Source organism: Triticum aestivum, chromosome 1B, assembly GCF_018294505.1.
Source record: "Triticum aestivum cultivar Chinese Spring chromosome 1B, IWGSC CS RefSeq v2.1, whole genome shotgun sequence".
Taxonomy (NCBI): domain Eukaryota; kingdom Viridiplantae; phylum Streptophyta; class Magnoliopsida; order Poales; family Poaceae; genus Triticum; species Triticum aestivum.
In genome coordinates, this window is record NC_057795.1 from 135,612,906 (window position 1) to 135,624,222 (window position 11,317).

General features: G+C 44.1%; 2 protein-coding genes across 4 annotated transcripts; both read right to left on the minus strand.

The window, feature by feature from the left end:
- Positions 1-257: 257 nt before the first annotated feature.
- Positions 258-2,161, minus strand: LOC123088132 (endo-1,3;1,4-beta-D-glucanase). 2 transcript variants are annotated; one of them, XM_044510307.1, is made up of 7 exons: positions 1,900-2,161; positions 1,780-1,801; positions 1,394-1,511; positions 1,215-1,305; positions 960-1,049; positions 780-880; positions 258-480 (listed from the first exon to the last, which is right to left on the minus strand). In XM_044510307.1, exons 1-7 carry the CDS (start codon positions 2,126-2,128, stop codon positions 442-444), a joined length of 690 nt encoding a protein of 229 aa, XP_044366242.1. In that variant the 5' UTR covers positions 2,129-2,161; the 3' UTR covers positions 258-441. The 2 variants fall into 2 exon arrangements, with proteins under 2 accessions (XP_044366242.1, XP_044366234.1); XM_044510299.1 differs by having other exon boundaries at positions 258-530.
- A 1,746-nt stretch (positions 2,162-3,907) lies between these two features.
- On the minus strand, positions 3,908-7,313 carry LOC123111989 (uncharacterized). 2 transcript variants are annotated; one of them, XM_044532889.1, is made up of 2 exons: positions 6,078-7,313; positions 3,908-5,195 (listed from the first exon to the last, which is right to left on the minus strand). In XM_044532889.1, exon 1 carries the CDS (start codon positions 7,237-7,239, stop codon positions 6,082-6,084), a length of 1,158 nt encoding a protein of 385 aa, XP_044388824.1. In that variant the 5' UTR covers positions 7,240-7,313; the 3' UTR covers positions 3,908-5,195; positions 6,078-6,081. The 2 variants fall into 2 exon arrangements, with proteins under 2 accessions (XP_044388824.1, XP_044388817.1); XM_044532882.1 differs by lacking the exon at positions 3,908-5,195 and adding an exon at positions 5,749-6,004.
- Positions 7,314-11,317: the final 4,004 nt, after the last annotated feature.

The window sequence follows — 11,317 nt, forward strand, 5'->3', positions numbered from 1 at the left end:
GAGGAGACCGAGAGAAACAATGTGCATTTGCCTGCTGCTTTGCAAGTGTGTAGTTCCTGCCACAGATCTGGCCTCCGTTTTAAACTGGCAACTTGGCATGTGCCAATTTTGGCCTGGCTCCGCAACTTATAGAGATAAAGCCACCTTTTTTATTACTACTAGTATTATTTCGCACATGGTTGAAGACATAGCAAGCTGTTAACAACTGCACACACCGACACACGCATGGACACAGTACCAGTGTGAAGAGATTGCAATGGTGAAGCACCCAAATGGTAACCAGATTATCTGCATGCATATCACATTATGCAGGTTTAATTTACACACCAATGCAAGAAAATTTTACTTATTTGGACATAACAAATTGCAAGGACTTGCATGATGAGGTGTTCTCATTTCAGGTATTTGTGGAACCAGCCGAGCATTAACCCAAGAGCTTGTTCAGCGGTCTTGACGGCGAAAGGGTTGGTAACATTGTATCTGCAAGCAAAGCCATGGGCAACTTCTGGAAAGATATTTGCATAGTAAATCTGCAACAAGTGAAAGTCATATGAGGCTCTCACTCATTTCTTGTCAAAGAACATGAATGAATGAATCTTCTATGCTTATCGCTTAAGTTTGGGTTATTCTGAAGGAATCTTCTGTTTCATGAATGCAAATTGAGTTACAGTCCATGCACGTGTAACAAGCCATTTTTTTTGAACGGTGTAACAAGCCATTTAGAAAGATCATAATTCTTTTGTATCCATATGTCTGGAATGAAATCACCCGAAGCTCACCTGATTGTTTTGATGCAAGGTCTCAACAAGCTGATCTACTAATGCTGGCGGTGTAACAGCGTCATTCTGAGCTCCAAGAATCTCAATGGGGCACTTGATCACTGAGTGGCAGTTGAGCTAAGAATAAGAACACATGTATAGTTCACCAACAAGAGTACCACAAGATAAACAAAAGTTCACCTTTCATATCGTCGGTGGTGACTGCTGAAGGATGGGAGATGACAATTGCTTCCACCTCGTTTGTTTTCGCCACCTCCACAGCGAATTTCCCTGTCGGTAGAGGAGGAGGTCATGAACTAAAAAAATTCTTTGAAAAAGTGAATACGAACTAATCATATTTGCGGAATTACTAATTTTGTCTCCAACATTTTGTATTCCAAGCATGCCGGCAATATAAACATATTTCTCTTTGTGTTGGTTTCAGGTTTCACTAACCGCCCCAACAATAGCCCCCAACTCCAACAAAAGACTTCTTTTCCTTCTTCAATGCCGCGAAGATGGGTTTTGCATCTTGAGCTGCTTTTACCTGTATGGTAAAGATCGATCAGAGTGGGTAGAAAAATATAGGCAAAAATGAATTAATGAAGAATCATCATAGGTAAAGATGAATTTACCGGAGAGTGAGCCAGGAACCATTCTGTTCTGTTTGCGCCTTCCGTGTAAGGTTGTCCATTGAAGAAGTCGGGCACCACAACATAGTATCCAGCTTCACCGACTTTGTCGGCAATTTTCCTTCATTTCCATGAACGCATAAGCCTTCTAGTTTAAACAATGATATGGATACAAATTTATTGGTATTGGACACATGGTGATATGGGTTGGTGTTGATTTGACTCGAACAGAGCCATTCTTTCGAAAACAGTTTGCAATTGATTCATATCATTGTTTTGTACTTTTACCGAAGAGCAGTTCACGGATACATTCCACTTCACAAATTTCCTACTAGTCATCATCAGTGAAGAGAGGAACAGAAGGAAATGCGGCGAGAAGAAGGTGGTACCTCAACAATGGCGCTTCGAATCCTAAAAAGACACATAAAGCGCCAGTAGCAATATATTAAGCCACACGCATAGTAGCTTGCACATTCCACAATCAAACAGCAATATCAAGATGAACTAACCGTAGAAATCGGAGGCCAGGACGACGGCCCTGTGGGAGTGGGCGGCGCCGGTAACGTAGGCCTTGAAGCCGGCCAGGTCGTCGACGGCCGCGCCGGTCTCGTTGCCGCCGGCCGTGAGGTCCGGCGGGTTGTCGGTGCACTGCGAGTGAGACGCGGCGGCGGCGGCGGCGCCGCTGGCCAGCACGGCGAGGCAGAGGAGGCCCGGGTAGAGCAATGCGCGCGGAGCCATGGTCCTGCAACAAAGCGAAGGCTCGATGCTTCCGCCATGTGCTGCGTTGGTCTGCGCTGTACCTTGCGTGCATTTGTATTTATAAAGATGAAAAGGACGTGCAGCCTGCGGTAGGTGGCATGGATTGTTCATTGTTGGGTGAGTAAAGTCTATTTTAAACCTTGAGGTTGTAGAGCTCGTTGCAAATGAACCCTAACCTCTAAATCCCTGAAGTTTGTACCCTGTATTTACTGATCCCGGTCTAACTCGACCTTAGATCCGTTTGGCGCATAGGAAAAAAGATGATCCCAGTCGTGATTAATTTTACTCTCACTTACTTCACTGACCCACATGTCATTGCATCTTCAATCCACGTCTCTCCCTAGCTTCGCTTGATCAGGGCCTAATGCAAGGATCGACTGGGAAAGTGGGAGGCTAGTGCTGGCTGGCGTGCGGGCTCCAGGGCGTGGTCGGCGCCATGCGCCAGGAGCGTGTTCTCTCCCAGGACGAGGAGGTGCCCAGGACACTGTTGCGAGTCCATGGCGCGGCATGGGAGTACGTGGTGCTAGAAGCACGCGGCCGACCTGGTCATGGCGCTTGCGCACAGCGGCGGTGGATGCGCCAGCTCAACGCCTTGCACGCAGTCGAGGTGCGCCCAGGTCCTGCGCTTACGAAGACTGGACAAGCTAGATGGTGGTTGCTGCTCATCGCCATGTGCTATTGTGAGCACCATGCCACCATCGCGGCTGCAATCTGAGTTGAAGCATAACCAACCACAAGCTTTGTGTTGCACCATCAGTGGCAGCGCATGCTCTCCTTTTCTTAGTACTACTTATCTATTGCTTGAAGCACTAAATTCAACAATGAAATTGATCTTGCTAACTGACGGCCGCCTTCCCAGATGGCCTGCTCTTGAGCATGTACTTCCCGGACTCCATTCACTACTTTGTTCCGTCCAGCTCCTTCCCCGCGCTTCCTCTGCCATCATGTGCTTTCGCCTCCGACTAAGGGGAGCGCTCCCCGTGCTCCCTGTCGAATCCTGCCGCCATGGGGCTAGCCCTCCATCGCCAAGGATGCCCCCGTTCGCGTACGGCGAGCTGTCCGGCTCCGTTCGCTCCTGCGTGGTTGCGTGTGGCCGACGCACTCACTCAGTTCACACATGACCCACGTATCCTGCCTTGCTGCATGATTCATATGGACTCGCACCAAGAGAAAATAATAATAAAACAAGAGATTGCTGAAGAAGATGGAAATGACATGTAGGCCCGGGTTATCAATGAAAGAAACAAATGATCCTGACCAGGATTATGCTTCTTAACAGGTCTAGCTTGGTTTAGGTTGAAAACGACCGGGATTAGAGAGGACAGGGTATAGACTTCAGGGATTTAAAGGTCAGGGTTCGTTTGCGACCAGCTCTACAAACTCAAGGTTTAAATCAGACTTTACTCTTGTTGGGTCGCCTCCACGTCTCGGGCTTCCTTTTTCTTTGCTTCTTGCAGCGTGCCATCGCGTTGAGTAGTACAGCAGCATTTATTTTGTGAAGAAATCTTATTTTTCTGGTTGACCTTTAGGAGTCGTCATCGGCGGGGGAAAGAGACCCGGCGCAGGGTCAAGGGGTCGAATGGCGACCGACAGACCGCCAAGTCGCCGCCCTCCTCATCAGCCCATGCCATTGGGTAATCCGTAATCGAATCTTCAGTATACTCTGAATCTGAATACAATAAACCAATGCACAAGTATGGAGAGTCAGGATAAAAATATATGCAGAGCAATGATGAATCACGAATGCCCACGACTTCATATGAATTTGCCAAGTGAAAAATTTTACCAAAAGTACTAGTACTAGTACTAAATGAGAGAGGTGATTGGGCTTGGTTTGTTCATATTTTCCCTCTGAACAATGCAAAGGTTCGTCTGTTCATATTTCCGCCCTGATAATACAGAGCCCTTTTGATTCGTATCAAGGTTAGAATTTGAACTGCAAGTGTATTTGTTGGTGGCCCTTGTGCTGTATAACATGATAGCTAGAGGTTTTATGTGTAAAAGGGGAACTCTGTAAATACTCTGTACCAAGGAAGTGCATGAGAGAGTTCCTCCCCCTTGGAACCCTAATCTTACAGAAAATCCTGACTGTGTTCTACAAGAGTACTATTGTTTATTCATCTTAAAATTATGAGATAATTATAGCACCTTCATCATAGTATTGTAAGATTATTTAACAGTTTGCAAGATATTTACACTAATATAAATCCACCATTTTCAATAGGTCTTTGGTTGGTCATTTTATTGTATTCTGGTAATAACTCGTATATATAACTTTCTGTCCGACCAAAGCTTCTTCAAAATTACAGGGAGCATGATCACATATAGAAGAAGTTGCATATTTCAGGATTTCCGAAGGCCGTTTACAAATGCAATTCATTTTTCTGGTTACACTATTTTTTTGTGAATTTAAATTCTCCTAGTTTTCATACTTCGGTAGAACTATGTGCAATGAACATAGTGCAACAACCAAACTCTGTTATTACTCCTAACTCAGACTACGGATGTCACTTTCGAGTGGTGCGCGCATATTAGATTCGATAGGATAGAGGAGGAAACAGCGATGGCAAAAGGGAGAAATGGCACATATCATTGGAAGATCAGCAGCAATTTTAACAAATACTCCCTCCGCAAGGAAATATAAGAGTGTTTAGATCACTACTTTAGTTATGTAAATGCTTTTATATTTCTTTACAGAGGGAATACTTATCATTTTAGTGGATGCATACATAAATAAGGATAACGTGTCTCTGCGAAATCAGTGTACTTGTCAACAAAACCTCTAACCCAGATAAACTCAAGAAAAAACCCCAGAGTAACTTGAGGGTTGAGGCTGTCATCCCCGTCATGGCACAAAATTTCATAAGAGAAGAGAAAAAAAGCACCAAGACCAATTGACAGAACAAATGATCCAGCTTCACCTCATAACGGGGATGACAGCTTCAGCACCTCATAACGGGGATGACAGCTTCAGCACATCCTGACTCACTGCCATAGGCCAAGTTAGTTCTTCAGCAAGAGCTTCAGCTTCGTCCCTGTGCATGACCTTGGAATTTGGATGCGCTGTTAGACTGGCATTTGCATCAGATAAACCACACTCAAAACCTGAACCAGAACTGTCCGCCCAATATATTCGAACATGATAGAAAGACAAGCATAACCTATCTCAGAAATCTCATTGTATTTTTGCCTACAAAACCTTCAACTAAGATTAACTGAAGAAATAAACCTGGACAGTGATGCTGCTATCTCCATCCATGGCACACCCCAGAGAAGTGAAAAATAAATAAAAACACACTAACACCAAAAGATAAAACAATTATCAAACTTCACTGCAATAACAACATTTGGTGACATTAGGCCAAGTTCTTCAGCCTTCAGTTTCTTCATTGAGCATGCCATCGGAAGAAAAGTAGACTATCCAGCATTCGCGCATCAGTATCAGAGGAGCCAGACTCCAAACCCCAGACAGAAATGTACCACGACAACCTTAAGTTAAGCACCTAAATTGAGGATTCGGATGAACTGATACTGAAATTGACACGATACATAATATGATCATACAAGCAATATAAAAGCTCCAGCATAACATTCACAAAAGCATGCTAAATACTCCTATATTCCTCGAGCAATAGAGTGACCATACAGATAATGGTGGCAGAATTTAACACACCAACTAAGACTGCAAGCACGAATAATTACATGATACGAGGCTAAAACATATAAGCACAACTAGAGCAGGTTCGCGGCTATCATGTCTCAGGAATTCATATGGATGAGCAAATGACATCCTTTTCCGATATCAGCTCTGCCACACAATCTAGTCATCATAAGCTGAAATGTAGTGCTGCATTCCTGGCAGTTCAGCACATCATTGATCAAAATTTACAGGAGACATTTAGCATATTGTAGCTTACAGGAGACACACCTTATCAAGCACCTTGTTCAGTAGGGTTCAAGATCGCTGGCGGCCACCCTATCGTGTAAGGATATATCAGCGGAGACGGGCAATTCACGTCCAGGGACAGCCTCGTCATCTTCATGGTCTCAAGATGAATGGAGAGCAGACAACTGCTGCTGCGCAAGAACACCACACCAGCAGCCACCCCGATGACATCGCCCTGTGGAGTCTGGTCCAAAGGATCCGAAAGAATCATCGCTTCCATCGCCCCGTAGAATCTCACCGACTTCTCCAACAGCGTCCATGTCAGCCCACCGGCGCCGTCGTCCTCACCGATCCAAACCTCAATGCATAATCCACGCATTGTGAGCACACAGAGCTTACCGGCGCCGTCCTCCCCCTTCTCAATGACGTCGAAAGTTTGCTCCCGCAAGAAAGGCGGGAGCGCCAGCACGGTGAGCTCCATCGTCGCGGTGTTGAGCGCCACCATGTGCCCCCCACCCATTAGCTTCCAGTACAGCGACCGTTTCGCTTGCATCGCGCGGGATCCAGCGAGATTGGGCTGCTGCGCGAGGGTACCCACGTCGGCCCACCGGAGCTCAGCGGAGGAGAGGAGAAAGGCGCGCAGCTCTGTGGTTCCAGCGCGTCGGGAAATGCATACCGCCTTGAAGGCCGAAGAGTCGCCGTCGTCGGGGACGAGGGCGTACCCTACGCGGCGCCCACCGGGGAGCGCGGGGAGTGAAACCCAGCGCCGGGTTAACGGGTCGGCGACGGCGAGCTCTCCGGAAGCCCCGTCACGTAACAGGAGGCTGCCGTTGCGGCAGTCCAGGATCCGCCACGGGGTGCCGGGGCCATCCGGCCGGCCGCGGCGGGGGAGGAAGGAGAGGGCGAAGTCACCTCCCTCGATAGTGCGGCGCGTGGCGCCGAGGAGGTCGGCGGGCAGAAGGTAAGGGGCGCTGGCCCCGCGGCGCTTGCTGGGGCGGTAGAGGAGGCATCCGAGGACGACCGGGCAGGTTGAGGGGTGGCGGCGGCGGAAGCGGCGGAGGAAAGCTGCGCTGCGTGCGACCCGGAGGAAAGGCTGGCAGGCGAGCGCGGCGCGGAGGAGGTCGGCGGGGGTTGGGAGGAGGATGAAGACCTCCTGCAGGATGTCGTCGCCGAGGACGGCGATGGTGGCGGCCGGCGGAGCCATGTGGCGCAGGATGGAGTGACGCACATGGACGGCGTTTCATTGTGACCCTAATGTGTCCAGCAATCGCACAGAGGAGAGTGAGAGCACAGATGGCCCGGCCCAATTCGGCATTCATTTTTGGGAAAGCTTCTACCCCAGTTGTTTCTGGTTGTAGGAGGTTCTGGAAGGGTTTTGTTTCGTTTTTCTCGGGGGTTTTCGTTTTTGTCTTTTTAGAAGAAAAAAAATCCTATTTCTGAAAAATGTTCACGTTTTACAAAAAAATTCCATATTCTCGAAAATTTCAAAAAAAAATAAAAAATAGGATATTAGAAAACGGTCCTGCCGACAGGAATTTAGTAATAGGCACGGATGATTCAAGTCCGAACACTTTTTTCTTTTCTTCTAACTAATCACTCATTTAACTCTTGTTTTTCTATTAGCTAATACTCTCTCTGTTCTGAATTACTTGTCGCACGTATGGATGTATATATATGCATTTTAGTTCTAGATACATCCATTTCAGCGGCGAGTAATTTGGAATGGAGGGAGTAGCAGTCATCCACGGAGGAAATGCATGCAGCACACATTGATCATGATTTCTTGCATTCATGCAAACTACTCCCCCCATTCCTAAATATTTGTCTTTTTAGAGATTTTAAATGGACTATCACATACGAATGTATATAGATATATTTTAAAGTATAGATTCACTCATTTTTCTTCCTATGTAATCACATATTGAAATCTTTAGAAAGACAAATATTTAGGAACGGAGGAAGTAGGAGACAAAAAAGATGACGTCGGCGAAAGATTCTTCCTATTTCAAAGTAAAATGTTTTGTAGATCAAACCATCACTCGGATTCAAAATCCGTTTTCACATAAAAAAATCACCTCGACGAGATCTTCGAAACTAGATCTCATGTCAGTATGTTTCGATGAATTTTTTTCAGGTAAAAAGTTACCACATCTAGACTATGTAAACTATCACGCCTACGGTATGTAACTTATCATGGTCTTTACACTAAAGTTATTGGGGGTATGTTTCAACAATTTTTTTGTTCGGATCAAAATTTACCATGGTATTTGTAAATAAATTATTAGGTATGTAATACCATCGTCTACCATTGGTGTCGTGTCTGGGCCGTCAGGTGAGGTCTATATGCCAAGTTGTTGAATTTTTGTTCCCATGTTCACATTCAAAGTATGATCTCGGGATTGACACGAGTGTACTTGTTGTAAACCAAATACAAACCAAGCTATTTGACCTCTTTTACCATTGTATTAGTGTAGAAGAATATTTTTACCAAGATTGCTTCGTAGCCCAATTTACCCTCTCTGAATTATTCATCCATTCTTTTGTGAAAAAGTTTGTTGAAAAGATAACCCCGGTAGCTTATGTGCAAATGACATGATAGTATATGCACCGCATATATGGTAACTTATGTACAAATACCACGATAATATACACTCCGTAGACCTGATAACTTTTGTACAAACACTACGATACCTTTGACCTGAGAAAAAAAGCTTGTTGAAAACAGAAACCTGGTAACTTCTATGCAAGTATGATGGTATATACACACCACAGACCTGATAATTTGGATACAAAAACCGCGTTAACTTCAACTATGAGGGGATAGCATGGTAACTCACATATCGCAGACCTGATAACTTATGTACCTCGGTCCCGATAACTTTGGTATGGGGGAGGGGTTGATGAAATATCCACTCAGTAACTTTTGGGTGAATAGTATGGTAACTTACACATCGCAGACCTGATAACTTATGTGCCTCGGTCCTGATAACTTTGGTGAGGGGTTTTTTTAAAAGCATACCTCCGACAACTTTCGTGTAAATAGTTTGGCACTATACGCATCATATAGGTGATAACTCATGCACAATCACCGCAGTAATTTTAACCCGAGCTAATAAGAAGGTTGGAAGGTTTATTCCCCGTTAATATCTGTGTAAACAACATGGTAAAATATGTAGCTCATGTGTGATACTTTACTTAGCCTAGAAATGTTAACTTTTGATCCAAAATAAAAGTTGTCTGAACAAATCAACATATGATCTAGTTTTGATGCTCTCTTCGAGACGGGTTTTTAAATGTGAAAATGATCTTTCGATCATACCAAAACATTTTTGAAGTTTCAAAATAAAGGGGAATCAAGCACGACATCAATTTTGTGTTCTTCTAATTCATTTGCATGTGGAAAGAATTGGAGAAGCACTCTTATGCCTCGGTAATTCTATATAAATAAGATGGCAACTTATGTATCATAGATGTGATAACTTTTTTTTAGTATATACGCCATAACTTACTTAGCCTGGTCCTGATAACTTTTGACCCCAAAAAAAGTTGTCAAAACATACCAACATGGGATCTAAATTCGAATGTCTCGTCGTGACGAATCTTTTATGTGATAATTTTTCAAACGGACCGACGGTTTGAGCTACAAAACATTTTGAATTTTATTTTTAGATGGAATGTTTGGTGACATCAGCTTCTTTATTTTTTCGTCATGCAACTATTATCCAACCCAGAGTGAGTCTACATGCGCACGCAAGGCAGCTTGCATTGCATGTAACTGCATGCGTGATTAGGGAGATCGTCCGGATCTATTACAATTTTCTGGATGGCGGGATTTTAGCAAAGTCCATTAGAAAAATGTTCACAATAGTTTTAAAAAATGTTCATATTTTTTAGAAAAATGTTCAAGTTATTTAAAAAATGCTCACAAACGTTTAATTGTCTTTAAAAAAATTCAACAATTTTTCAAATTTTAGAAAGTGTTCAATTCATGAAATATTTCTTTTTGGGAAATCAATGAAAAAAAAATGCTCGAAACATAACAGGTAGAAAAATTTCACTTACTTCACTTGAGTCGTTACAGTACCTAGTGTGCTATTGGGTCAGGCCCCTCGCGGCGCCCCTATGCGCACCTCTCCTATCTGACACAATGTGTAGCGACCAGACCTCAAATACTCTGATCTCTGTGCATCAGTGTCATCCCTGAATCGGTAATGCTGACACGCACAGTACTTGAAGGATTTATAATAGAGTAGCAATCACACACTTATTACATCGAATGTCTCAAAAGAGAACTTATTACAATAAATATGCCTTAAGGCCATCTAATAACAATAACAGCGGAAGGCTTGGAAGATAAAGCGAGTTTATCAACGCCAACGGCATCACTGAGTATAAGACCACGACCTAAGGCACCTTACCCGTCGTCTGGAAAGTCTGCAACATGAACGTTGCAGCCCGAAAACGGGTCAGCACATGAAATATGCTGACAATGTAACACATAGAGAGTAATGAACAGAATAATGCTATACTACATGCATATATGGCTGGTGGAAAGCTCTATGGTTATAGTTTTGCATAAAGCCAATTTTTTTCTACAACAAAGAAATAAATTTTATTTAACTATCATGGTGGTTGTTAAACATTGAGAAGGTTCACCCAACTCAATCCCAATTAAGCATCATCAATAACTCAACAAAATTTGATTAAGTAACATGATGAGATTCACATGATAATCCAGATACTAGATACTCAAAACATCCATAACCGGGGACACGGCTAACCATGATTAGTTTATACACTCTGCAGAGGTTTGCGCACTTTTCTCCACAAGATTCGATCTCCTCCGTTGGATTTCTCGCACTACATGGTGTTTAAGAAACGGATGACCAAGACATAGTTTTTCAGAAGCGCTTGCACCTTATGATGGGTAGACAGTTACACCTACTTTCCCCTACATCTGCTAGTCTACCACTGTAAGAGTTCACACGACTTAATCAACTATGCTAGAGCCCATAGTAGCTTGCGGCTGCACACGGAAGTTTCTAGCATGAATAATCTCATGATCCCTTTGAGCCTGGGTGACGGTCCATAGGAGAATCACACGGTACCCCAGGATTTCCAAAAAATACAAGCAACACTGGGTTCCCCAGGTGCCTCAATCCACCCAGATGTGAATTTAAGTTGCCACCTCAAGTAAACCATTAATTAACAATCTCACATCTGTCATGGATACACTCACCCAATCGACGTCTACTAGCATAGCATAGCAATATAAGCAAACG

Bases quoted from the DNA above. Each gene is read 5' to 3' on its own strand.
- LOC123088132 (XM_044510299.1), bottom strand. From the start codon at position 2,128: ATGGCTCCGCGCGCATTGCTCTACCCGGGCCTCCTCTGCCTCGCCGTG. The intron at 1,050-1,214 runs GTTAGTGAAACC...CTCTACCGACAG, and splicing joins TGGGGGCTATTGTTGGGGCG to GGAAATTCGCTGTGGAGGTG. The intron at 881-959 runs GTGAACTTTTGT...ACTGCCACTCAG, and splicing joins CACCACCGACGATATGAAAG to TGATCAAGTGCCCCATTGAG.
- LOC123111989 (XM_044532889.1), bottom strand. From the start codon at position 7,239: ATGGCTCCGCCGGCCGCCACCATCGCCGTCCTCGGCGACGACATCCTG.